At 39.5% G+C, this 23,557-nt stretch overlaps 1 protein-coding gene across 3 annotated transcripts in view; it reads right to left on the bottom strand.

The window, feature by feature from the left end:
• Positions 1 to 23,557, bottom strand: part of REV3L (REV3 like, DNA directed polymerase zeta catalytic subunit) — a 122,018-nt gene that overhangs the window by 46,210 nt on the left and 52,251 nt on the right. Inside the window, exons 1-9 of one of the 3 annotated variants that reach the window (XM_066994419.1) lie at positions 22,679 to 22,733; positions 21,630 to 21,726; positions 9,415 to 9,509; positions 8,777 to 8,881; positions 7,712 to 7,796; positions 7,478 to 7,626; positions 7,062 to 7,190; positions 4,641 to 4,878; positions 631 to 770 (exon numbers count right to left, since the gene is read on the bottom strand). In XM_066994419.1, the coding sequence (XP_066850520.1) occupies positions 631 to 770; positions 4,641 to 4,878; positions 7,062 to 7,190; positions 7,478 to 7,626; positions 7,712 to 7,796; positions 8,777 to 8,881; positions 9,415 to 9,509; positions 21,630 to 21,726; positions 22,679 to 22,718 (1,078 nt within the window). In that variant the 5' untranslated portion in view covers positions 22,719 to 22,733. Of the gene's footprint in view, positions 1 to 630; positions 771 to 4,640; positions 4,879 to 7,061; positions 7,191 to 7,477; positions 7,627 to 7,711; positions 7,797 to 8,776; positions 8,882 to 9,414; positions 9,510 to 21,629; positions 21,727 to 22,678; positions 22,734 to 23,557 lie in introns of those variants that run through there. The other 2 variants (XM_066994418.1, XM_066994420.1) reach the window with 2 other exon arrangements.

Genomic DNA, 23,557 nt, shown 5'->3' with positions numbered 1-23,557 from the left:
ATGGCAAGACCTATCTCTACGTATTATTTTTTTTTTTAAATATTTTAATAGACTTTTGAAAGGCAGTTTCTTCTGCAGCAGCCTTCTACTGCATAGTTTTAACTCATGCAATCCCAGGATGTGAACATGCAATCTGCTGAATGTAACACAGGCTCAAACAAAGGCTCACTGTATTTTAGTATGGGTGGCAAAATACTTGCAAAGCAAAGTTAACCATCTAAATTTACACAATAATAAATTTACTACATACGATAAAACCCCAGCAGGATAAATGGTCCTACGGAATCATTAATTTCAGCACCATATTTGTAGAACAAGTAGTAACAGAAAAATACCCCTTGCAACAAAGAACTTCTCCCTAAAACTTATTAAACAATACCCTTTTTGAACCATTTATACAATACGAAATGCAGATTCTGTTAATTCACTGTAGATGATGGGATTACAATACTGTTGACTGATAAGGAAGATGTTAAGGGCCTTCTTCTGCAATAGACTGCAATACATTTCCTTCCAGCTGAGACAAGAATCGAAGACGCTTAGGACTTTCAAGAATTAGCAAATTGATCTGAAAGCAAACTATGACCCAGTTAGTGATTCAATTCCAAAGCCATTTTTCTATTTACTTACCACCATTTTCATCTGCAGTCCCATCTAACTGAGGTATAGAGAGATTAGTTAGGAGCATATTGCTACCACTCCACTCCATTTCTTCCTCTGAAGATGAATCCTCTTCTGTTGAACTTCGATGCATATTTTTGCCAGCTGACCTAAAGAAAATGAAGGAATTAATTAATGCAGAATACTTCAAGTAGAAAATACCTAAAGCCACAGGGAACCTCAAAATCAAAATGATGCGATGTTATATGGTTGTGAAATTTTGGCAAGCAAAGTGAAACAAACAAAAAAACTATTATATTTCTCACTAAGAAACTCAAAATATTATTATTTTAACAGGCAACGAAAGTAGTAAAAATTCTAAAATCTACAGAGAAGAACAGCAGAAATCACTAGGTTAAGAAGTTAGGGGATTTCAATGCTTGATTTTGCTTCAATTTCACTGAAATTTAATTTTATTGCTTGAAACTTGAGGACTAAAGCAACTGTCCAACATGCTTTTCAGTTTAGCTCTTAGGAAATGGCTTTTTTTTTTTTTTTTAAGGAATCTCTCTCTCATGGCAGGCTTAATTAAAGCACAATCACCAAAGAAATGTTTGTTTCCACCCCTCCTTGCATATTCTGAAGTTACTGTTGCTAATACTTCAACCACTCTACATTAACTGCTCCAAGCTGCTGTTTATACAGTCATAAATCTGCTGGAGAAAAAAGAATAAATCTACAAATACAAACTTCTGATGATTTTTTCCAGGTTTTTAAGGTGGAATTACTATATAATGGGAAAAAAATAAAACAGAAAACCTCCCAAAACAAACCCATAAGTAAATTACCACTCTAGAAGCACTGATTAATTTGATTTCTTCTCCTTTAAAATAAATCATGAGATAGACTTAATTCTTTGAAGTGGCAAGTTATCCTGTGGTTACAAGAAGTGAGTCCAGATAAATCTTTAAGAACTTTTTGTTCGTCTGTTTTTGTTTTTTTTTTTTTTAAGATAAAAATAAATCTATCCTAGTAAAGAATTTTTTCAACAGATGAGCAGCTTGACATATATAAAAATATTATTGTGTAGTACCTTAGAAGGTGTAAATAGCAAGCTTTTGAAGTCATCTAGGTTAGTGTGCTTTCTCATTGCTAATTTGTCTATTTCTGAAGAACTCTTATCTGTGGAGTACAACTAGATCATGAATTATATGCATCATAACACCACAGACATCTGAATGGGCTCAGCAATGAACCATCTTGGATGAAGCCATGTTTATTAGTTCAGGAGCAATAAGCTCAAAGTCTGGAAGCAGCATGGGTTGGAGGAGAGATCTCAGTAACAAGGATAGATGGATTCCCAGTGGCCATGAACTAAGTCAATTTAGTTTTCCCTCTTCTATGTTCTCAAAACACAAAACATGGAAAAGTACAGTGCAAAGACATTCAGCTATACATGCAAGTGAATATCAAACTGAGGGGAGCAACCAATACTCTGGAGAGTAGGGCTGTTATCCCAAGGGGTCTCAACAGGTTGTGGAATAAACTGACAGAAACCTCAAACACTCCACCAAAGACAAATCCAGTGTCACACAAATTAGATGAAATAACTCCATACACTGCTACGGGCAGGGAGCGACCTAGCTACGAAATGGTTTTGTGGAAAAGGATGTAAAAGCCCTGGGGTCTGAGTGTGCAGTGTGCCTTTGTAGCAAAGGTGCAAGACTGCAAGACTGGAGCCAGTATCAGTAGCTGTGAGGCTGCATCTGGAGTATTGGGCTCAGTTTTGGGCTCCCCACTACTAGGCTGACACTGACAAAACTGGTGCAAATCCAACGGAGGGCCACCAAGGTGAATGGAGGCTGGAGCACATGATTTATAAGGAAGGGCTAAGGGAATAGGATTTGTTCAGCCTTGAGAAAAAACTAAGATCTTGTTGCACTCATCAGAGACTCAGTGGGTAGATGTAAAGAAAAAAACAGATTCAGAGGGCCATGGTGGTATGATAAGGGGAAGTGGACACAGGGCTGCCTCAGGGTACATCATGTATAAGGAGAAAATTCTTCACCATGAGGGTGTTTGAACACTGGAACATGTTGTCCATAGAGGCTATGCAACCTCTATCCTTGGAGATATTCAAAATTCAACAAGAAAAGGTCCTAGGCAGCTGATCTGGTCAAAGCTGCTTTGACCACAGCACTGGACTAGGTAACATTTAGATGTTTCTTCCAGCTGGGATTACGTTATGATCCTGTGCACAAAGCAAATCTTTGTCAATATTAGTAAATCAAGTCAGGCTTGAGATGACTTCTGCAAAGAACAACTTGGATCTCTCTGCATTCAAGCCTAGCATTTAGACTCCAGGAAAATTTGTCTAACACAGCATGACACCACCATATGGCTCTTCGTGTCTCGCTGGGCTTTTATCTCCCATCACAAGTCAAATCCAAGCTGTTTAATTTAGTCACTAGGGTGTTGTGGCAACCCATTATCTCAATGTATTATTTGATATAATGGAAGATTTGTGGATTTCCAATAACAAAAAGTCATAGTATGTATGCATGCATTAAGAAGCAGCACAAATAGAATGAACCATGAGCAGAATCGGGTTGGATCCATCGTCAGACTCAAACTGGTTCTTCATGCATGACCAGAATCATACAGGGGGCTGAGATACCCATGCTATCTTCTGAACTCGGTCCAAATTCTGAAGAGATCACACTGAAGCAAAGCTTGTAACTCCCTCTAGATATCATCTGACTCTGTGGAAGCACTTGCTATGTACATTCTCCCTAGTGCTTTCTGTCTGAGATGAAGATGTAGGCATACACGAGCAAGTTACTCATGAGCCAACTCATCATGTCTGATGAGTTTTTAAGTTGGATTCTTTATCGTATAAAAACAGTTAATTGCTTCAGGATCTACTTGACTACAGAAATTGTACAGTCATGCCAATAGAGAGCCATGCCCAAGCTAATAAATTCTACAAGATATAGGCTAGTTTTACTAGCCACTAAACTGCCACTAAACTGAAGACTAATGTTAAGTGTTTTAGATTCTGGAAATTTCAACTTTCCAGAGTACTGAGGAAAAAAAAAAAAAGAAAATAAAGGTCAAATAGGAAAAGTTATTTTAGAGATGAAGTATCTCTAGAACTAGGAGACTAATGATCTAACTTTGGATTCTGTTACAACTTTTCTGCATGCCTTCACAAAATAAAAGATTCAATATTTCTATGCCTCTCTTGCTCTCTGAATCATAGTATAATTGTGATTTTCTATTAAAAAAATAGCAAAATGTTACATCTGTTAAGTTTCTCATCTCTCAGATAGAATTATAAATACCAGAAGGTCTGCCTAAAGCATGAGTGAAGAGAAACTGGATATAGCTTCTTTCAACAGTCATCAGTGCAGACTACAAAATGTCATTACAACCTGAGAAGGTGTTCCAAGAATCTTGGCCTTAAAAATATTCAAGCTGCTGACCTTTAGCAGTCCAACAAAGTGAGCAACATTCATGTTTCAATTTAAGCTTTGAGCATGGAAACAAATGCCTGTTCTGAGAAGAACACCCATTCTGGGTCAGGTCAGTCTTTGCAAGAATGTTTCTTAAACATTCACTTTAATGAAAGTTAAGGCACATGCACGAAACACACCTTGCATTTGTCCTATATTCATGGTGTGACTTTAAAAAGAGGTTACAACTAAAATTTTCGTATCTGGACTTGTAGAAAAAAACCCACACTACTCAATTTTTCCCCAAACAGCAAGCTAGAAGCTTACGTCTAGTCAAACCTAAACATTTCACCTATATCTGCAATATGAAACTGGTGAGTCACAGCATCAGCTGCACAACTGCACTCGGTCCCAAGATCTGCATAATTTTTTTCAGTGCTTTCAACAGAGACACCTCTACAGTTCACATTAGCACACTTGAAAATGGGGGGGGGGGGGGGGGGGGGGGGGGAAGGAGAGGAGGAAGAAAGGAGGAAGAAAGGAACCAGAAAAGAACACATTATGAAAAGAAAATCACATATATACCTCCTTTTTGGCCCAGGCTCTTCAATGCTACTGTCCCACCTTTGCGACATTACCAAGCTAAGTTCCATTTCCTCTTTCTCGCGCTGTGGCTCATTTTCTTCATCATCACTGTTCTGAGAATTTCGACAGCTTCCAAGAGAACGATGGTGAGAGAGTGTTTTGTGATGTCCCATCTGATAGCCATCATTCTCCAAACCAGCCAATAGATCAATCATGGCATCATCAGCACTACTGTTCACTGCAGAAAGAGCCCCCAAAACACAATTGATATTTTTTTCTACTTGTAAATGACTAGTTATACTCTCCTGGTAAAACAAAACAAAACCCTCAACATTTAAAAATCTACTAGCTTGCTACTGTCCAAAGCAAGGTGGCTACAGAAACAAAGCACTTTTCATACTTGTCTTATTTATACAGTTTTACCATTTGTTGTGTTTTCTAGTTCTTTATCTAGAATACTGACAATCTTTATTTTATTTCTGCCCTTCTGTTCCAACTGTAGTAGGATTTAATGGAAGCACTTCTCTTGGCCTCCACCCTCCTATACCTCCTCTTGTTCAGTAAAGCCTCACTCTCCCCTTTCATTTCAGCATGCGTGCCGTCTTCTGAAGCATCCTTGCCTTCTCTTGCTCTCTCCATTTCAATGGCTGCGCTAAGCTTTGTTGGGCACTTCTCTGTGTTGCTTGAAGACTTTCTATTACTGCATCTCATGAAGGATGGTGCTGATTTTTACTGACTGGTCCTTCTTTCCTTTTGTTATTGCTTAACTTCATCTCCCCTTTCTTGCTACTATAACCTACTCTATTTCTGTTTTCCTTTATTTCACACCAAAAGTTCATCTGATTTCATTCATCCCTTTTATCTTATTTTTGATTTGCTTTGTCTGAACTGAGTTTATACTAACTCATGCATGTTTTCTCATTCTTCATTTTTATTTCTTAAGCATCATTCCAAGTCATAATTTTTCTATCACTCTCCTCCTGTTTACCTTTGATTTGACCTCATCATCAATTTATGGTCTCCAGTCTATTAGGCATCTTTGTTACTTCTCTCTCCTTTTCCTCTGGCTGAAGAACTACAATGTCTATTTTCTTTCCTCAGGAAATATCACGATTTACAGTGATCCTGAGAATCATATAGGTCTCAGTATCTGTGAGAAAGGCATTTTCCAAGCTTTACAAACGCTTCACAAGACACCACACTATCATTTAGAATGGAAAACATAGCCTTGGCTGGAGTTCTGAATAAAACTTCACTTTCTTTTCTTGCCTTCTTTGCCCTTCATAAGGCCTGTCATTAACCTCCAAACTTGACTTCCCATTAATGTAAACATTATTATATATTTCACACCAGCAGAAGTAGTGTGTTTCACAGCCCCTATGGCACTTTGACTCTACAAAGGCATAGTAAAGACTAGTCCATGCTATGAAGGAACATGAGAAACTGATGGTAACATGAGACACCAGCCATTAGTAGCCACATGACAAAAAGATAAAAGGACAGAAAAAGAAACAAAAAAATAAAGCATAAGATTTCCATCTGATTCCCTACCCACTGGAAAAAAATGCTCCTTTCAACAGCCCTATTTAGTTGAGCAACTCAAACACACAGACACAGGACACATCCGTATAATTTTAGCCATTTCTCAACCTCTCGAAATAACCTTTTCACTACAAAAATCAGTGCATATGTTTGTCAGCTTCCATGTACCTTCTTAGAATATACATAGAATAGCATGAACTATGTACCTTTTGTTTCCCCTATAGCATTTCTACCTGAAGTAACTTTCCATGCAAGTTCCTTTGTAGTGCTATTCTATTATTGTTTTCCCCTCATGCCACTCATGTTTGTTTGCTGTCATGGTCTCTCTCCTTCTCTTTAATATTTTATTGTTCTCGTTTCTTTGCTTTCAACCATTCTTTTGTATCCATACATTTTGGGAAATATTTCTTCTGTAATTTGCCTCTCATTAGCATCCTACCATAGCCCAGTATCTCCAGACAGCAGAAATTCTAAAGACAGCCCATGAGCGTGTTCTCTACCATTACTGTGAAAAAGACATGGTAACTGCAAGAATATCACTGACAGACAGTCAAAATCCTGTTTAGTCTAATAGTTTTAGTCCTACAATCCAAGGAGCATAAGGAAGAGTACTTCCCTCCAAGAGGCTGCGTTGAGCTGACCCGTCAAGAGGACAGGCTTACTTAACCAGTAAAGCACAGTAGCTTCTACAAACACACTGTACTGGTGACATTATTAGAAAATAAGATGTTTTTGTGGTGGCGGAGGTGAAGTTTCTATTTGCTTGACAAATTCTGTGAGATAAAATACTTCCTTTCACAACCAGTAGGGTAAGAGAGCACAATGAAGACTGGAACAATAAAAACAGCCCAGAAGAAAAGACATTCCAATTATACTCACTGAAAACTGTAGTCTGACTCAGTCTTTGAGACAAATGATGAAAACTCTGACTATTCTCCACAATGTTTAAAATTGCTTCTTCATTAATAAGTGCTTCCTCTTCTTTATCAGTATGCATCCTATTAGATTCTTTAAAAGAAAAACAAAAAGCAAAAGGATAAAACTTCAGTCACAGACATCAATACAGTATGAAAGCAAACTACTTAAAATGGATTTTACTATTCAAGCATGTTTCCATTATTTGCTGTAGCAATTTTTAAAAGGCTTACTCTAACAACAAAATAAAAGTAAAACTACTCTTCAGAGGTTTTTTCATACTTGACAATCAAATCTTCCTTAGCTTCTGCTAATAGCATATACAGCCAAAGCATGACATAGATTTACGCCTAAGCAATTATGCTATTAAAAATACTCACCTTTGTTCATCTTTTTATCTTTATGCACTTCTACCATATTAGCTGGCGTACACTGAAAGGCTTCAGGAGAAAGTACCTCAGAATGTAGTGTTAGCTCAGCAGAGAACTCCTCTGATCCATTACTGTAGTCCACTGATCCTGACAACGTTCTAGTTAATTGAAAACCAATTTTTAAATGCATATTTAAGGTTTACACAGAATACTATAGTTTATGGCAAATGGCTAAGCACTTACACAGAGAAGTCATTTTGCTTGAGGATTTCTTTAAGTCTCTTCTGAAAATATTTTTCACTCTCTGTTGCTGGCACAAATCCACGGTCTTTAAAATTTAAAAAAGATATGTTACTCACTTTTACTTGGGCCTACCAACACAGAGAGAGGCTAAAATTCCTAATTCTATTAGGAAATAGCTCAAAGTGGAAGTGTCCGCTAATTTTAAGTGTCAAATTTGAGGGCTGATTTTTCAAGTGTATTCAAAAACTTGAAAATACTTCATCTACTCCCACTGATCTCATTTTCAACTGCAAGTATTAACAGCATTTAAAAATCATGTGGCAATTACATCAAGGTGAGCATCCAAGAAAAGACTACTTAATCAGTGAACGATTTTGAGAATTCTGGTTTATGAAGCCTGAATAGAATTACAGAGAAACACAGGAACAAAAAGCAATCAGAAAGCAGTTTGCCTCAGCCAGAAACCCATCTTTTTCCTTCTTACAGTCCTCTGATTTGCTTGCCAAATATCATTCATATTTTAAAAGAAACAAGGCCTAGGTTCTACAGAGAATAGTCTTGTTCATTATACAATTAGTTTGCAGAGCACAGTCTTCCCTGTGCAATGAATTTTACATAAAAATAAGGGATTTCTCTATCCTTCTATGATTTTCATCTAACATCACCTTAGCTTTATTTCAAAGGAACTGGCCTTATGCATAAACTACCATAGAAAGCTTCAGGATAAGAGATTTAATTTTGCCAGTATTTAAACATTTAAATATTTTCCATCCACAGCACACAATCTTAATTGTCATCACCATTTATCCTGCAGAATGCTCTGCAGCTAGCTGAATCAAGACGCTTTTAGGCAAAGTTTTGTATCGTACTTTTAAATCTGGAATACACATCCTGGTCAATCAGTAAACTTGGAGCAGCAAAACACTACATCCAAAAAGCCCTGAAATTTGATACGCTGCTTTCAGTTCTACCTCCTGCTTGTTTCTCATTCAAATTTTTTGATAGACAGCTGCATAATATATGTTTGGTGATGTTTTTATTTTTATTTTTATTTTATTTTTTTACCTTGTGAATCTGGTGTCTTAATCTGAGAAGATTCACATTTCTCTCTCCGTCGCTGCTTCTCATCTTCCCATATAGCTTGCAAACCAGGGTTTCTGCCAATCTGGGCTGAAGTACACAATAATACATGAAGAGAAGTCTGTCAACATGTTGAAATGCATTCTTTCCCCCAGATTAAAAAAAAAAAAAAAAAAAAAGACTTTTCCACCTCTTTTGTCATTCTAACCTGTTATCATTTTTACTGCGATTCTTGCCTTACTGAAGGATTCAGTGTTATGCAAAAGTTATGGCATAAAACTCCTAATTGTTTCTAGAAAATTCTTTAGCTTTTGCTGGTCTTCTCACCAAGTTTGTCTGTGTATGTATATGTACGCATACTTGACATTGGTATTTTACTCATAGGTCTGAAGCCTTCTGTTATAGATTAACAAAACCCTTTTTGTATTGCTCTGAAAATAAACTATATTCAAAATCTGCTTTCTTTTTTTTTTTTTTTTAACTTTAGAAATGTTATATGTTAGCAGATCACTAATACTGAAATCTGGAATCTGGACTGTGGCTTAACTAAACTGAACCTTAACAAAGAGATGACAATACAGTTGTTTTAAAATATTTTATGTGCAAAGTTATTGATACTTCACCTTCAATATCCAGTTGATTTAAAATGTCAGCAGCTACTGCATCCACCTCCAATTCACAGGTACTTTGTGGCTCAACACCTTTCAACATTAAAGAACTGTGACAACATAAATAATGTCAGTTAATTTTATCAGTATGTTGATTTTAAAACATTCATCATCACTGTTTTTTAACTAACATCTAAAGTATTTCACGGGGGATGAGGATGAGTAAATGAATACAGAATTACCAGTTCTCATCCTCACCTGCGAAGTCTTAAATTAATGGTTATATCCAAATCTAATTAGATGGGGAATTTGTCTCTTCAGTTTAAAGGGATTACATTTTTTCTTTGGTGGGAAGAAGAGAAAGAAGTGGTAAACAATACTAAATACTACAGCATTTATAATAATGTTCTCCTCATCAAATACGGTATGAAATGGTCTGTAGAACTCTCAGCCAATAGACCACCTGTGTTAGCATAACCTTATATCCAGAAGAAGTATCAGGAAGAACTTTCCTTCCTTGTTCACAGTTCAGAGCAATCAAAACAGTGTAAAACTTCCTACTAAGGGAAGTGAAGCAAAAAATGTTTTATTTTTCACAACCTACTTTTTATTTAGGGGGTGGGGTGTGTGCCTGGGGAAAGCCTAGTAAATATGACCCGGGTATTAGCATCCCAAACATAAGCACAACTAGGGATAACTAGCTTAGTAAAGACTTAAAATACAAGAAACAGATTTAAGCTTATTGTGTAGTGATCTGATCATCTTTCTTTTCAGTGACATATCTGTTAAGGTCAGTGGCCTTCCACCTGTTGCTGTCAGTGAGCTAAATTTAAAAAGTCCATGGAGAAGGCTAAGAAAGAGAAACCTCTCAGGTTTATGTCAAAGTCTGTTTACCCTTTGCAAACTTTTAGGGAAACAGCGAAAATCCTTTTAATGCTATCAACAACTAAAATAGGCTATTCTTTAATTAAAATAGGATAATCTTTAAGATCCTCTGTCTAGGTTAATTATCTCGTTACTTACAACATCTGCATGTATTCTCTAACAACAACAACAACACAGGCTCAAGAATTTCAGTGTAGAATCTAAGATATAATTCATCCGTATTTCCAATCCTCTCTGTAAGCTCTGAATAGAAGGAAGTATAGTGCAAAGAGGCAGCAGGTGTATTTAAAAGCCAGATATCCCTGACACCTTCTCTGAAAATGAAGTATTAAGCTAGCTAGAAAACTGAAAGAAAGGTAAAATTAAACTGCTTAGACATATCGCATATGTTTTAAGAGCAAAATTCTGACGACTTCTCAGAAAACAGCCCATGCAAAGACCTGCCTACAGTCCATGATGTAAGTGAATTGCCAAATGAAGGAATACTTCCAAACGCGTGCAACATTTCCTTCGTCTCACTTTCTTCTGGTCCCCAGCTTTCCAGGGTTCCCCCAGAAGAACAATCCTTTCCTCTGCAAACTGAGGTCCTACTGCCCAAAGGTCAAAGGCTAAGATATTGTCTTCAAAAGAAGAAAAGGGTGTAGGGAGTGGGATAAATTAAGAGGGCTATCTATAGATAAGGTCTTCTATAGACACGTAGGAGCAGCCTCACATTCACAAGCCCTGGTCCTAATGAGGGACCTTAACCACCCCAGTATCTGTTGGAGGGACAACACAGCAGGGCATAAGTAATCCAGGAGGTTCCTGGAATGCGTTGGTGATAAATTCCAAGTGATAGAGGAGCCAACAAGGAGAGCTGCCATGCTGGGCCTTGTTCTCACCAACAAGGCTCGTGGGGAATGTGAAGCTCAAGTGCAGTCTTGGCTGCAGTGACTGTGAAATGGTGGAGTTACAGATCCTTAGGGCAGCAAGCAGGCACACAGCAAGCTCACTGCCCTGAACTTCAGGAAAGCAGGCTTCAGTCTCCTTCAGGGATCTGCTTGGTAGAATACTGTGGGATAAAGCTCTGGAAGGAAGAGGGTCCCAAAAAAGATGGTTAATATTCAAGGATCACCTCAAGCTCAGGAAGGATGCATCCCAACAAAGAGAAGTCAGGCAAAAACACCAGAAGGCCTGCATGGATGAACAAGGAGCTCCTAGCCAGACTCAAACAGAAACAGGAGGCCTACAGAGGGTGGAAGCAAGGACAGGCAGCCTGGGAGGGATACAGAGAAATTGTCTGAGCAGCCAGGGATCAGGTTAGGAAAGCTAAAGCCCTGATAGAACTAAATCTGTCTAGGGATGTCAATGGCAACAAAAAAGGCTTCTGTAAGTACATCAGTGATAAAAGGAAAACTAGGGAAAACGTGGGCCCGCACTGGAAGGAAATGGAAAACTTGGTTACCCAGAATATGGAAAAGACTGAGGTACTCAATGACTTTCCTGCCTCAGTCTTCACTGGCAAGGGCTCTAGACACACCACCCAAGCTGCAGAAGGCAAAGGCAGAGACTAGGAGAATGAAGAACTGCCCACTGTAGAAGAACACTTTGGGACCATCTAAAGATCCTGAAGGTTCACACGTCCACGGGACCTGATGAGATGCATCCAAGGGTCCTGAGGGAACTGGTGGATGAAATTGCTAAGCCACTCTCCATTGTATTTGAGAAGTCAGGGCAGTCCAGTGAAGTTCCCACCGACTGTAAAAGGGGAAAATAGGAAGACCCAGGGAACTACAGGTGGGTCAGTCTCACCTCTGTGCCTGGCAAGACTGTGGAGCAGATCCTTCTGGAAACTATGCTATGGCAGATAGAAAACCAAGAGGTGATTCGTGACAGCCAACATGGCTTCACTAAGGGCAAATTGTGCCTGACAAATCTGATGGCCTTCTACAACATGGCTACACTGATGGTAGATAAGGAAAAAGCAACTGATCTCACCTATGTGGACTTGTGCAACATGTTTGACATTGTCCTGTGTGACACCCTTGTCTCCAAATTGGAGAGACTTGGATTTGATGGATGGACCATTATCCATTTGATTTGATGGACCACCTGGTGGATAAGGAATTGGATGCACGGTCACACTCAAAGAGTTGTGGTTAACGTTTTGATGTCCAGGTGGAGATCAGTGATGAGTGGTGTTCCTCAGGGGTCAGTACTGGGACCAGCACTGTTTAACACCTTTGTTGTTGGCATGAACAGTGGGACTGAGTGCTCCCTCAGCAAGTTTGCTGATAACCCCAAGCAGTGTGGTGCAGTCAACATGCTGGAAGGAAGGGACACCATTCACAAGGACCATGACAGGCTTGAGAGGTGGGCCTGTGCAAAACTCACAAAGTTCTACAAGGCCAAATGCAAAGTCCTGCACCTGGGCCGGGGCAATCCCAAGCACAAATACAGGCTGGTCAGAAAATGGATTGAGAGCATGCCTGCAGAAAAGCACTCGTGAGGGTGTGGGAGATGCTTGATGAGAAACATAACATGAGCCAGCAATGTGCACTTGCAGCCCAGAAAGCCAACCTAGGAACTACATAAAGATTAAGAAAGGCACTGGAAAACAAATTCTTTTCCTAGTAAGACTGTTTGATCACACTATTATGTAGAGGGAAAACTGAAATTGTTAGGCTATAACTACTTTATTACTCCTGTATATATTTATCAACCTATGAAGAAATATTATCAGTTGAAATATCAACTGCATTTTGCATAATGCAGAAATAGCTTCCTGCATTGCTGGGGAGAACACTGAGACCTTCTAAGTAAATAAGAAAATTATTTTTAAACATAAAAGAATGAAGTTCTGAAACAGTTCATCTTTTCTATTTTATTTAAGTCTCATTTCTATACACTTACAGCTTGGTAGCTTTGTTTAGGCAAAGAACTGCATGACAAGATGGAAATAAAACCAGTGTTTGAGTTTTAAGCAGAAAATTAAACAAGTCTTAAGTAATCTTAAAATATTGGCATTTATGGGTGTAAAGACAGAGAGCACTGAAAGGAGATATATAGTTATTTGGTCATTGATTCTGTCCATGTATCACAGTAATGCAAAGCTCTAGTTTGGTTGGTCAACTGATGCATAATGTGACTTCTCGGGTAAGGAAAAAATATTCTTCTACAGTAGGCTGATGGTGTTTTCTGTGATAACCTCAACCTGTCTACAGCAGACTCAGCTTCCAAGAATCATCCTTGCTCTCCTCTTGTATCACATTATAACAAGGGAAATGCTATTGGGAACTGAAACCCTGTATTATACATACTATAAAAATGAGAAACAGAACTAAAATGAAGGATAACAAAAAAGGAATAGGTATCATGAAAGTAAATTTTTAGAAATTGGTAGACACTCAATATTTTGAAAGAACATCATTTAAAAGCTGAGAGAAAAAGTTTGCAGAATAATTTCTGGGCAGCCATAGTTTTAAAATTTGTGATGTCAAGTTTTGCAGTTGCCTTAGTACCATAAATGTAATATTGCAAATTTATTGCATTTTTCTTTTGGTTTTGGTTTTTGCTCTGTTAGAGGAAAAGAATGCAGAGCAGGACATTTCTTTATTTTAAACATCAAAAAGCAGTCCAGCAGAAGCAGTGAAGCACCTATGTAGAATTCATTAATGACTGTAAGATACGTATTAGCATATGATTACCAGTCCCTCCAGTCAGCAGTATTGGTTCAGATCTTTTGTGATAATTAAAAAAGTAGATCATAGAACTAAATCAAAGCAGCTCAGCCTTCCACCTGAAGCAGACTGCCCATGCCCTAATGCATACTTAATGCATACATGAGGACTATCCATTGCTATCATTTCCCTTCCCTCCTAGTCACATTATGAATTATTATGAATTGAGAAACGAATCCACAATATGATCAGAATGCACACTTTTCATGTCACGTCACTGCATCTCCCAATACTCCTAAATCAAATCACATATCCTGAGCAGCTATAAGGCTGCAATTACCAGGTGAGAAGTCAGCATGAAAATGCCAGAAAATATCCAGTCTCCTAACTTTCGCCAGTTGAACACATGAACTACTTTAGGTGATTAGCAATTATTATGACTTGGAAGATTCTCAAAGTGGTCTGTTCATCACAGATTGCCCTATGGATACAATACGGATAAGAACAATCATTGAGCTTATACCATATGAAAAAGACAATGTCTATGTAATCTCAAAATCATGGTTTGAGAATCTCTCTACTAAAACAAGGTTAGAAAATAAGATTTACCATGTCCCAGCCAACACTTCTCATATCATCTAGGTTTCATTTTGTAAAACAGAATGTAGACAGAATTGTTCACAAGACACAACCTGTAATACACATGTATGAAAGGCAGGCTTAACCGAGGAGCACAGGATTGGAGGCAACCTATCTGTACAAGAATAAAGTTTACTCTGATGAGAAGCAAGATAAATCATGGTTGCTAAACATTGTGTTGCCATGTCTAGAATACTAGAGATATTCAAATCAATTCATTTAAAATTCCCTTTTATACCTGCAGACTATGCTGAAAAATGGAAATACAAATCCATTGTACCTTTGTTACTAAGGTCCAAATCAATTGCCAGGGAAGCTCATGGAGCAGATTATCTTGAGTGTCATCACGCGGCACTTACAGGGCAACCAGGCAGTCAGGCCCAGTCAGCATGGGTTTATGAAGGGCAGGTCCTGCTTGACGAACCTGATCTCCTTCTATGACAAAGTGACACGCTTGGTGGAGGAGGGAAAGGCTGCGGATGTGGTCTACCTTGATTTCAGTAAGGCTTTTGACACCGTTTCCCACAACATTCTCCTCAAGAAACTGGCTGCTCATGGCTTGGACTGGCATACGCTTCGTTGGGTTAAAAACTGGCTGGATGGCCGGGCCCAAAGAGTCGTGGTGAATGGAGTCAAATCCAGTTGGAGGCCAGTCACTAGTGGAGTCCCCCAGGGCTCAGTACTGGGGCCAGTCCTCTTTAATATCTTTATCGATGATCTGGATGAGGGGATCGAGTGCACCCTCAGTAAGTTTGCAGATGACACCAAGTTAGGCGCATGTGTCTATCTGCTCGAGGGTTGGAAGGCTCTGCAGGAGGATCTGGATAGGCTGGAGCGATGGGCTGAGGCCAACTGTATGACGTTCAACAAGGCCAAGTGCCGGGTCCTGCACCTGGGGCGTAACAACCCCAAGCAGAGCTACAGGCTGGGAGATGAGTGGCTGGAAAGCTGCCTGGAAGAGAAGGACCTGGGAGTACTGGTTGATAGTCGGCTGAATATGAGCCAGCAGTGTGCTCAGGTGGCCAAGAAGGCCAACAGCATCCTGGCTTGTATAAGAAGCAGTGTGGCCAGCAGGTCTAGGGAAGTGACTGTCCCCCTGTACTCGGCTCTGGTGAGGCCGCACCTCGAGTACTGTGTTCAGTTTTGGGCCTCTCACTACAAGAAGGACATGGAGGTGCTCGAGAGAGTCCAGAGAAGGGCAACGAAGCTGGTGAGGGGTCTGGAGAACAAGTCTTACGAGGAGCAGCTGAGGGAGCTGGGCTTGTTCAGCCTGGAGAAGAGGAGGCTCAGGGGAGACCTTATCGCTCTCTATAGGTATATTAAAGGAGACTGTAGCGAGGTGGGGGTTGGTCTATTCTCCCACGTGCCTGGTGACAGGACGAAGGGGAATGGGCTAAAGTTGCGCCAGGGGATGTTTAGGTTGGATATTAGGAAAAACTTCTTTGCTGAAAGGGTTGTTAGGCATTGGAATGGGCTGCCCAGGGAAGTGGTTGAGTCCTGGAGGTCTTTAAAAGACATTTAGATGTTGAGCTTAGTGATATGGTTTAGTGAAGGACTTGTTAGTGTTAGGTCAGAGGTTGGACTTGGTGGTCTTGGAGGTCTCTTCTAACCTAGACGATTCTGTGATTCTGTAATTATTTTGAGATAAGGCAGAGAGGCTAAAGAGAATGATCCTAATTTTTGAGGAAAGTAGAAGCTTGTTGGCACTATCCACTGCCATAATAACAATGTAGGATGAAAGCTGAGCTCACTGTACTCAAAGAAAGTACCAAGGTTTGGTTCCTCAGGTGCTGAGACATTGAACTAAAGCAAGAATTGACACAGTATTAAAAAATTACCCACTACAGTTTTCTAGATCAAAGCCCTCAAAAACCTTGAAGAATGGACATCAAGGTCGGTAACTTAATTCACCAATATTAATGACAGGCTAGGGAAATGAGTTCTGTGATGACTGTCTCAGGTATTTATAATGTTAAACTGAGGATAGCAGATATAAAATGAATCCCACAGAGGACCTGAGATGTCACTCAACTGCACTGACAAGGACTCTACCCTTTCACATAGTAATTTTATTATTTCGTATTCTGTTCATGGAAGAAAAACTTTCTTTGTCTGCAGCTGTTCCAATGACTTGAATAATATATGTATTTTGCTAAAAGCCAAGTGGCTAAATAAAAACATGTACATTCTGACAAGGGAGAAAAGCAATTATGACAGCCAGAAAACTAGTAGAAACCTTTAACATTATATAACTGCTAGACTGCACAATAGTGTTATTTGTCAGACCTCTCCACTTCCACATAAAACAGAGTTCAGTAGCAGATCTAGGATTTAAAAAAGAAATCTTTTCTCAAAAAACATCCTGCCAATTGTTCTGCTTTTAACACACCATGTCCAAGTGGTAGACTTGACTGTCAGATCACTCCAAGCCTGATGTTTACCAGAAAGTCCTCACTGGAACCCATGGAAGTGTTTCATCATTTATTATCAGCTACCTGAGGGATAAACATAAATGTGTCCCATATGAAGAATTCCTCTTGTCAAAGCTGTTGGATAGCACTGTCAGGTTCAGGTGACTACTGCCTATTTTTTGGCTGGCTTTGCAGGTTCCAGTCTGATAACCCTGGCACGTATCATACCTAAAAACCTTACAACATCAGAGATTCCTGGGCAGTAATGGTTTTGGACATCTGTCTACTTCATAACAGAATTACTCCAGAATTAGATTAAAAAAACTACCCCTGGCTTAATAAAGTAAGCTAACAGTAACAGCAAGTTAGTCATTAGTAATTCAGGTATTTACCAGAAGCAAGACAGAACATGGCAGGGTTAATGGTGTTCTGGAGAAGCGGTACAGTAGCAAGGTGCTACCTAGCACTGAGGAGTTGAGTTCAGTCACCAAGAAACTTTGGCACGGTTCTCAATTTTTTTTTTCTGAAGTAAGAATTCACCGCTGGCATTTACTCATGCAAAATGCTGCTAATGTTACATACATAAATTGTGAGTAATGTTTTGTATATTAAATACCAGGCACCAGATTCAACCATTTACTATACTGTACCACAAAGTCAAGAAATGACTAATCACTGGCACAGCTTGGTCAAATCAGAGAACTTGGTATCACCTGCAGCAAGGACTTGGCAGATACACGCTAGAATTTATCTCTAAGACTGATTCTGAATGTATGCAATACCAAGAATAATGATTCTAAACAGATATCCCCGTCATTAATACAAGGCAGCCCTATAAATTTTGTGGTCTCAAACAACATTTGACTCAGTTTTCCCATTTTGCTTTTTCTTGAAAGACCAGCTAACAACCTAAAATACGTATAGGTGTGACAGATTCATGAGATCTTCTAATATGATACAAATGAAGAGCAAAGACTTAAGAGCTCAGTACTGACATGTAAACTCCAAGTATGGCTGCAAGCATTCAAATGGTGAAATACAGTAAGTAAAAACTTTGTGCTCAACAATTCACAAAGCACTTAAATATTTAACTTGAACTCTTCAAGATAACTGAATAATAACACGAAGGGACTGTGCTGGCAGTGCACAGCAAAGTACATACTAATACAGCTGTTGATATAGCTATACACAGAAAACTAACGTTTGGAGTATAGAACATACTTTGTTAAGGAAGAACAGAAGAAAAGGCAGGACACCTTTACATGTATCCAGTAGTAATGCAGAATACAAGAATAAAACGGCATGGAACAAACCTGAGCCACAATCATTTTAGGTAACAACTACAAGGGTTTTCTTGGATAGACATCTCCTATACCATCTGGGTCAGATCTATCCCTGAGCAAGGTTGATCATAATGCTTACGGGCCCACTAAACTAATGCAGATGGAAGTTTTCAGAATTTTAAAGGAAATGAAGTAGGAAGGCAAACTGAAATTGAGACAAACTACAATATGGTTATAATGACAAGAATACTGTTTTAAGTTGATGTCTCCCATAATTAATCCAGGAGAAATTAGGCAAACAATTTTGTATAGATTTAGAATAAAGCAAAATCATGAACAGAAAAGAGTTTAGGTTTGTTACTTTGCAGTGACATGTACATCCTATAGCACATGGAAGACAGTCATGCTAGAAAACCTTTAATAAAATAATTAATTTTCTAGACAAAGGAACGTTTGACACAGTATCAAATGGGAAGCAATTTAAGTTGGAGGAGATGTAAATTAGTTCCTAAATTATTAAAGCAAGTAAAAAGCTGGCTAAAGGCAAAATTCCTACTGGTTATACAAAAAAGACAGCTGGGTTGATAAAAAAATTCTTAGCATGGAATATGGATCAGTTTATGGGACTGAGTTTATTTGTCATCTCATTAATATTGTTGTCAGGAAATCCAGAAATGTACTAATGAAATATGCTGATAAGACAGTCTGGTAGATATACTGGATACATTGCCAGATCATAGTATCATAAAACAAGAACTGAATAACTGAGAACTAAAATAAGAGAAATATGATGAAATTAAAAAATGGGATACAAGACCCTACGTGAACTTATAAGAGATTCCAACTAGAATATTACTACTTGGAAAAAAATGGAAGAGGAGAAACATCTTGTACTAATGAATCCTAAAATGACTGAGAGACAAAGTGACATGGTAAATGAGACTATAAAAGATGTCAGGGAGAGAACTACCAGTATCATTGCATAACGCGCTGAAGAGAATTTGTTTGGTATTGCGGTGGTTTTACCCTGCTGGGCAGCTGAACTCCACCACAACCACTCTCTCACTCCTCCTGCTCAAAGAAAAAAGATGGAGAAAATATGATGGAAAGGGCTCAGTGGTTGAGATAAGGACAGGGAGATCACTCACCAATTATCATCACAGGCAAAACACATTCAGCATAGGGAGATTAATATCATTTATTGCTAGTAGGCTAGAACAGACAGAAACTAAAAACAAACTAAAAACACCTTCCCCCCATTCACCCTCTTCTACATCTTCCCCTAGTGCGGCGCAGGGAAATGGGGAATGGGGGCTGTGGTCAGTCCCTAACGCTTCATTTCCAATGCTCCTCCACGGTCACTCTCTGCCCTTGGCTCCAGCGTGGGGTCTTCAAGATGCCTCCAACGTGGGCCCATGCTGTGGGGTGCTATCCTTCAGGAACAAACTGCTCCTCCACGTGCTGCAGCGTGGAGATCTGCTCCGTGTGGGACCCATGGGCTGCAGGGGGACAGCCTGCTCCACCAGGGGCCTCTCCACAGCCCGCAGGGGAACTGCTGCTGCGTGCCTGGAGCACCTCCTGCCCTCCTGCTGCACTGACCTGGGGGGCTGCAGGGCTGCTTCTCACTCTTCTCTCCCAGCTGCAGTATTTTTCCCCTTTCTTCAATCTACTCTCCCAGAGGCCCACCCAGCGTCACTCCCTGTGACTTGGCTCTGGCCATCAGTGGGTCCCTTTTGAAGCCACCTGGAGCTGGCTCTGATCTGACATGGGGCAGCTGCTCTGCTCTACTCACAGAGGCCACCCCTGCAGCCCCCTGCCTCCAAGCCCTTGCCGCATAAACCCAGGACAGGTAATAGTGTGTAGTATGCAGGCTTCACATTTGAACAAACTCCTACTGGCAAAAGAACAAACGGACAGGCTTGATATTTGCCCCATTACTGTTAACATCCCACTGTTGAAGTGTGTGTGTGAGCTGGGGATAGGATGGCACAAGTGAGGTGTTGCACCCCTGGCTGTATACACAAAAGCATGGAAGCAGGGGGAAAGAAGGCTTGTGTGCAGAGCCATGAACATGAGAGCCTGGAGAGGAGACACCCGTGGCTCCTACAGCACTGGGCACATCCCTCTTTGGGTGTGACAGCCAAGGGAGAGCTATTTGTTTTCTTTTTCTGCTTTCCCCAGTATGCATCAAGTAACATCAGATAATTCTGGCCTACGTTATGATCCACCTCTGTACCCCCAAAAAGGTCAAGTAATTTGGCTCACATAACCTAGTCAGATAAAGGTCGAAATGTGCTATGAATGAAGGAACCAGCCCAGAACGTGAGAAGTAATAGCCCAAGAAAAAATGGCTATTACTTGAGCACAAATAAAACCATGAGACAACTATCAGATTAATGTTGTTTCAAAATCTCCTTAAAGTAGGAGTAGCAGTATCATAGAAACAGACATTACATTGCACAAACTCAAGTTTTTAACACACTGGAAAGATAAGAAATCTGGTTTAAAGGACTTGCTTTCTTCTGTGGAAGTGAATGATCCCAGCATATAATGCTAGCAAGCAGTGTCACATGTTGAATCTGATAAACTGCTCAGGGAAGAATGACAGGAACTACCCAAAGACTAAGACTACTAGATGACAGAGTATTTAAAAGGACATGTCAAACATTAAAAAGTAGCATAAAAATGGATTTGTTACGGGTAAACTACACAAATTTGGGTTGCAGCAGATACTGGCTGTTTTCCTCCCTCCCTCCCTCCCTCTCTCTCTCAACTGCAAAAAACAAATACATGCTTTTTCTTACAGAAGCAAAGCTGTTACAAGCTGTAGACTATCAAACGTCTAGAAAAAATTAAGAGCATGGCAGACAAGCATGAGAATTCTAAGCGGAGATTCTTACATAGCTACTATGGACAAATTACAACAGTGGCAGCACACTATTCATCTTAGTTAAGGGTGATTACAAAAACAGAATCTGTGAACTGATGCGTAAGTATTCGCTGTAACTTCTAAACTGGTTTAGCTTTTCATCAGAAGTCGTTAGCTAGAAACATATTTTCTAAGAAACAGAAAACTGAATCTGCCTTATATATTGTTATTGTTAATTCCCAGTTAGATTCTCCCCACCATTTAACCAAGGATACAAAGTCTCAGAAGGACAAAATACTAAGAAACAAAATAATGATCATCTGTGTCACCTTAGTGCCTTTTTAAAAACAAACAAACAAACAAAACAACATATAAAACCCTGTATATAGGGTTCCTTTAAATGTGAGACTGGAACCCTGTAGTACATAGAAGTTGCTACTAATGAGCAAATACAGTGTATGTTAAAAAAATTAGGCACACTGACCTTGGTATTTCATCTTCATCCCATTCAATGAAAGATGTGCTGTTTGAATTTTCTGCAAAATGAATTCTGTGATGTTTACTTGCACCTGATATATCACCTAAAAAGAAAAATAGTATGATAAATTAATTAACGTATGCTTCAGTAATGTTTTAATTTTTTTACAAATATAATTACATAATTTCAACTATTATTTAATATTATCAGCCAAAATGCTTCTGAAGAATGAACTGCACTGCGTGACACTAGCTTCAGAATAACTACACTATCATTGAAATGACTTGGCTTTCTTAATTGCATGTGGACACACAAGAAGAGAAAAGTTTTTTCAATACACCAACTTTATTAGAATTGAATTTGCTGTCATCTGCTCATATCTTAAGCTAAATTCTAGCTTTTATTTTTTGAGTACGTTAGTATATCATTGCTTAGTCTTAAGTAAAATTCAGGACTCCCAAGTGTCTGGGTCCTCAGGTCAGATCCCAATGGAAATTAGAAGCCAAAGTAAACACTAAATTCTGCTTCACGCTTTTCCTCTTTCTTAACCATGAGCTGAAAGACAATACAATACATTCCAGAAGTAGTGGCATGGTAGAAGTTAAGTGGAAAACCACAATGAAGGCAGACGTTGTCTGACCTACAAATACAGAAAACACTCGCTTGGAGGTTTCAGTGTAAGGAAGTGTGCTCCAAGGTCATCCTGGAGAAGTCCCCTTTGAAGATTTACCACCTCCCTTTGTGGTCTCCTTCTGAACCTTTGCTCTTCAGATGAAGGAAAGACAATATACACAGGATGTGGCACAGGAAAGTAAAAAGCCCTGGAATGGGGTTGGAGAGGAAACTGGAGGAGAAAACCTGAAAAATTACTCAGTCTCCCACTTCAACATAAAAGACCTGCTTGAACCTTGAATTTTCTCAGCTATATCAGCTTATATCTGTGTATTCCTGTTACTACAAATTTACCAGCTGACCTCTCTCAGCCTTCAAAACTGTCTACTCATCTAAGTGACAAAAATAGCACTGGAAACAGGCTTTTGATGCTGCCTACTTACATTTAGGAACAGATTTATTATGGATGTTTCTGTTCCTCATCAAACTGATTTTTAGATCATCATCTGCAAGGGAGGAAAAATAAATATGCTGCACGTATTTAGGTGAAGGCTTATATTGCCATCTAGGACACACAGTTCAGCCTGGCCTGCGTGGCACAAACTACAGTTGACTAAAATGAATGTATGCACCCAAGACACAGAAATTATCAAGCAGGCAGGTTAAGCGTGCCAGTCATAAACAGAGACCATGCCTTCTTCACCAGTCTGACAGGTCTGGGCTGGGAAGGGATGGCTCTTCTTAGGTCTGCTGTGCAAGGACTGGCCTCTCAACAGCACTGCCTATAGGCTGTAGCAGAGACAAACCCCTTTGTTGCTCAGCCACTCTGCTAGGGGTAGTAGATAGCAATCCTCTGCCTGGGGGCTACAGCCAACTGAGGCAGGCTACAAGCATGATGTGGAGACACTCAAAGCAGTATTAATCCTGTGAGGAGCACTGCTTCTATTATCTGATCAAGCGAGGACAAGGTAGTCTGTTTCTTGCTTTTATCCTCTTGGATTCTCCCCTGTAAGAAGTTAAGGTCCGATGGTTTCAGCCCCTGCTACTACTCTTCCATCCTCTCCTCCCCATTCAAGACTTGGTCTCTCATTCTTAAATAAATGATGAATGAGAATATAAACAGCTTACATCTCTATCAACTATCACGTGCAAGGGAAAGGAAGAAGGGCTATGGAAAACCAACGTGAGCAACTATTTAATAAGTTGGATTATGTGTCTCCAGAATGTCATCCAAAACTTTGGATGTTTGGAAGACGACAGGTAGTGACTATACTTCCTCAGGACTGAAGGTCCTGAAAATGCTGTGGCTGAGCTTTTGATTT

The sequence above is a fragment of the Anser cygnoides genome, chromosome 3, assembly GCF_040182565.1.
Source record: "Anser cygnoides isolate HZ-2024a breed goose chromosome 3, Taihu_goose_T2T_genome, whole genome shotgun sequence".
Classification (NCBI taxonomy): domain Eukaryota; kingdom Metazoa; phylum Chordata; class Aves; order Anseriformes; family Anatidae; genus Anser; species Anser cygnoides.
This window is presented reverse-complemented; position numbering and strand designations above follow the sequence as displayed.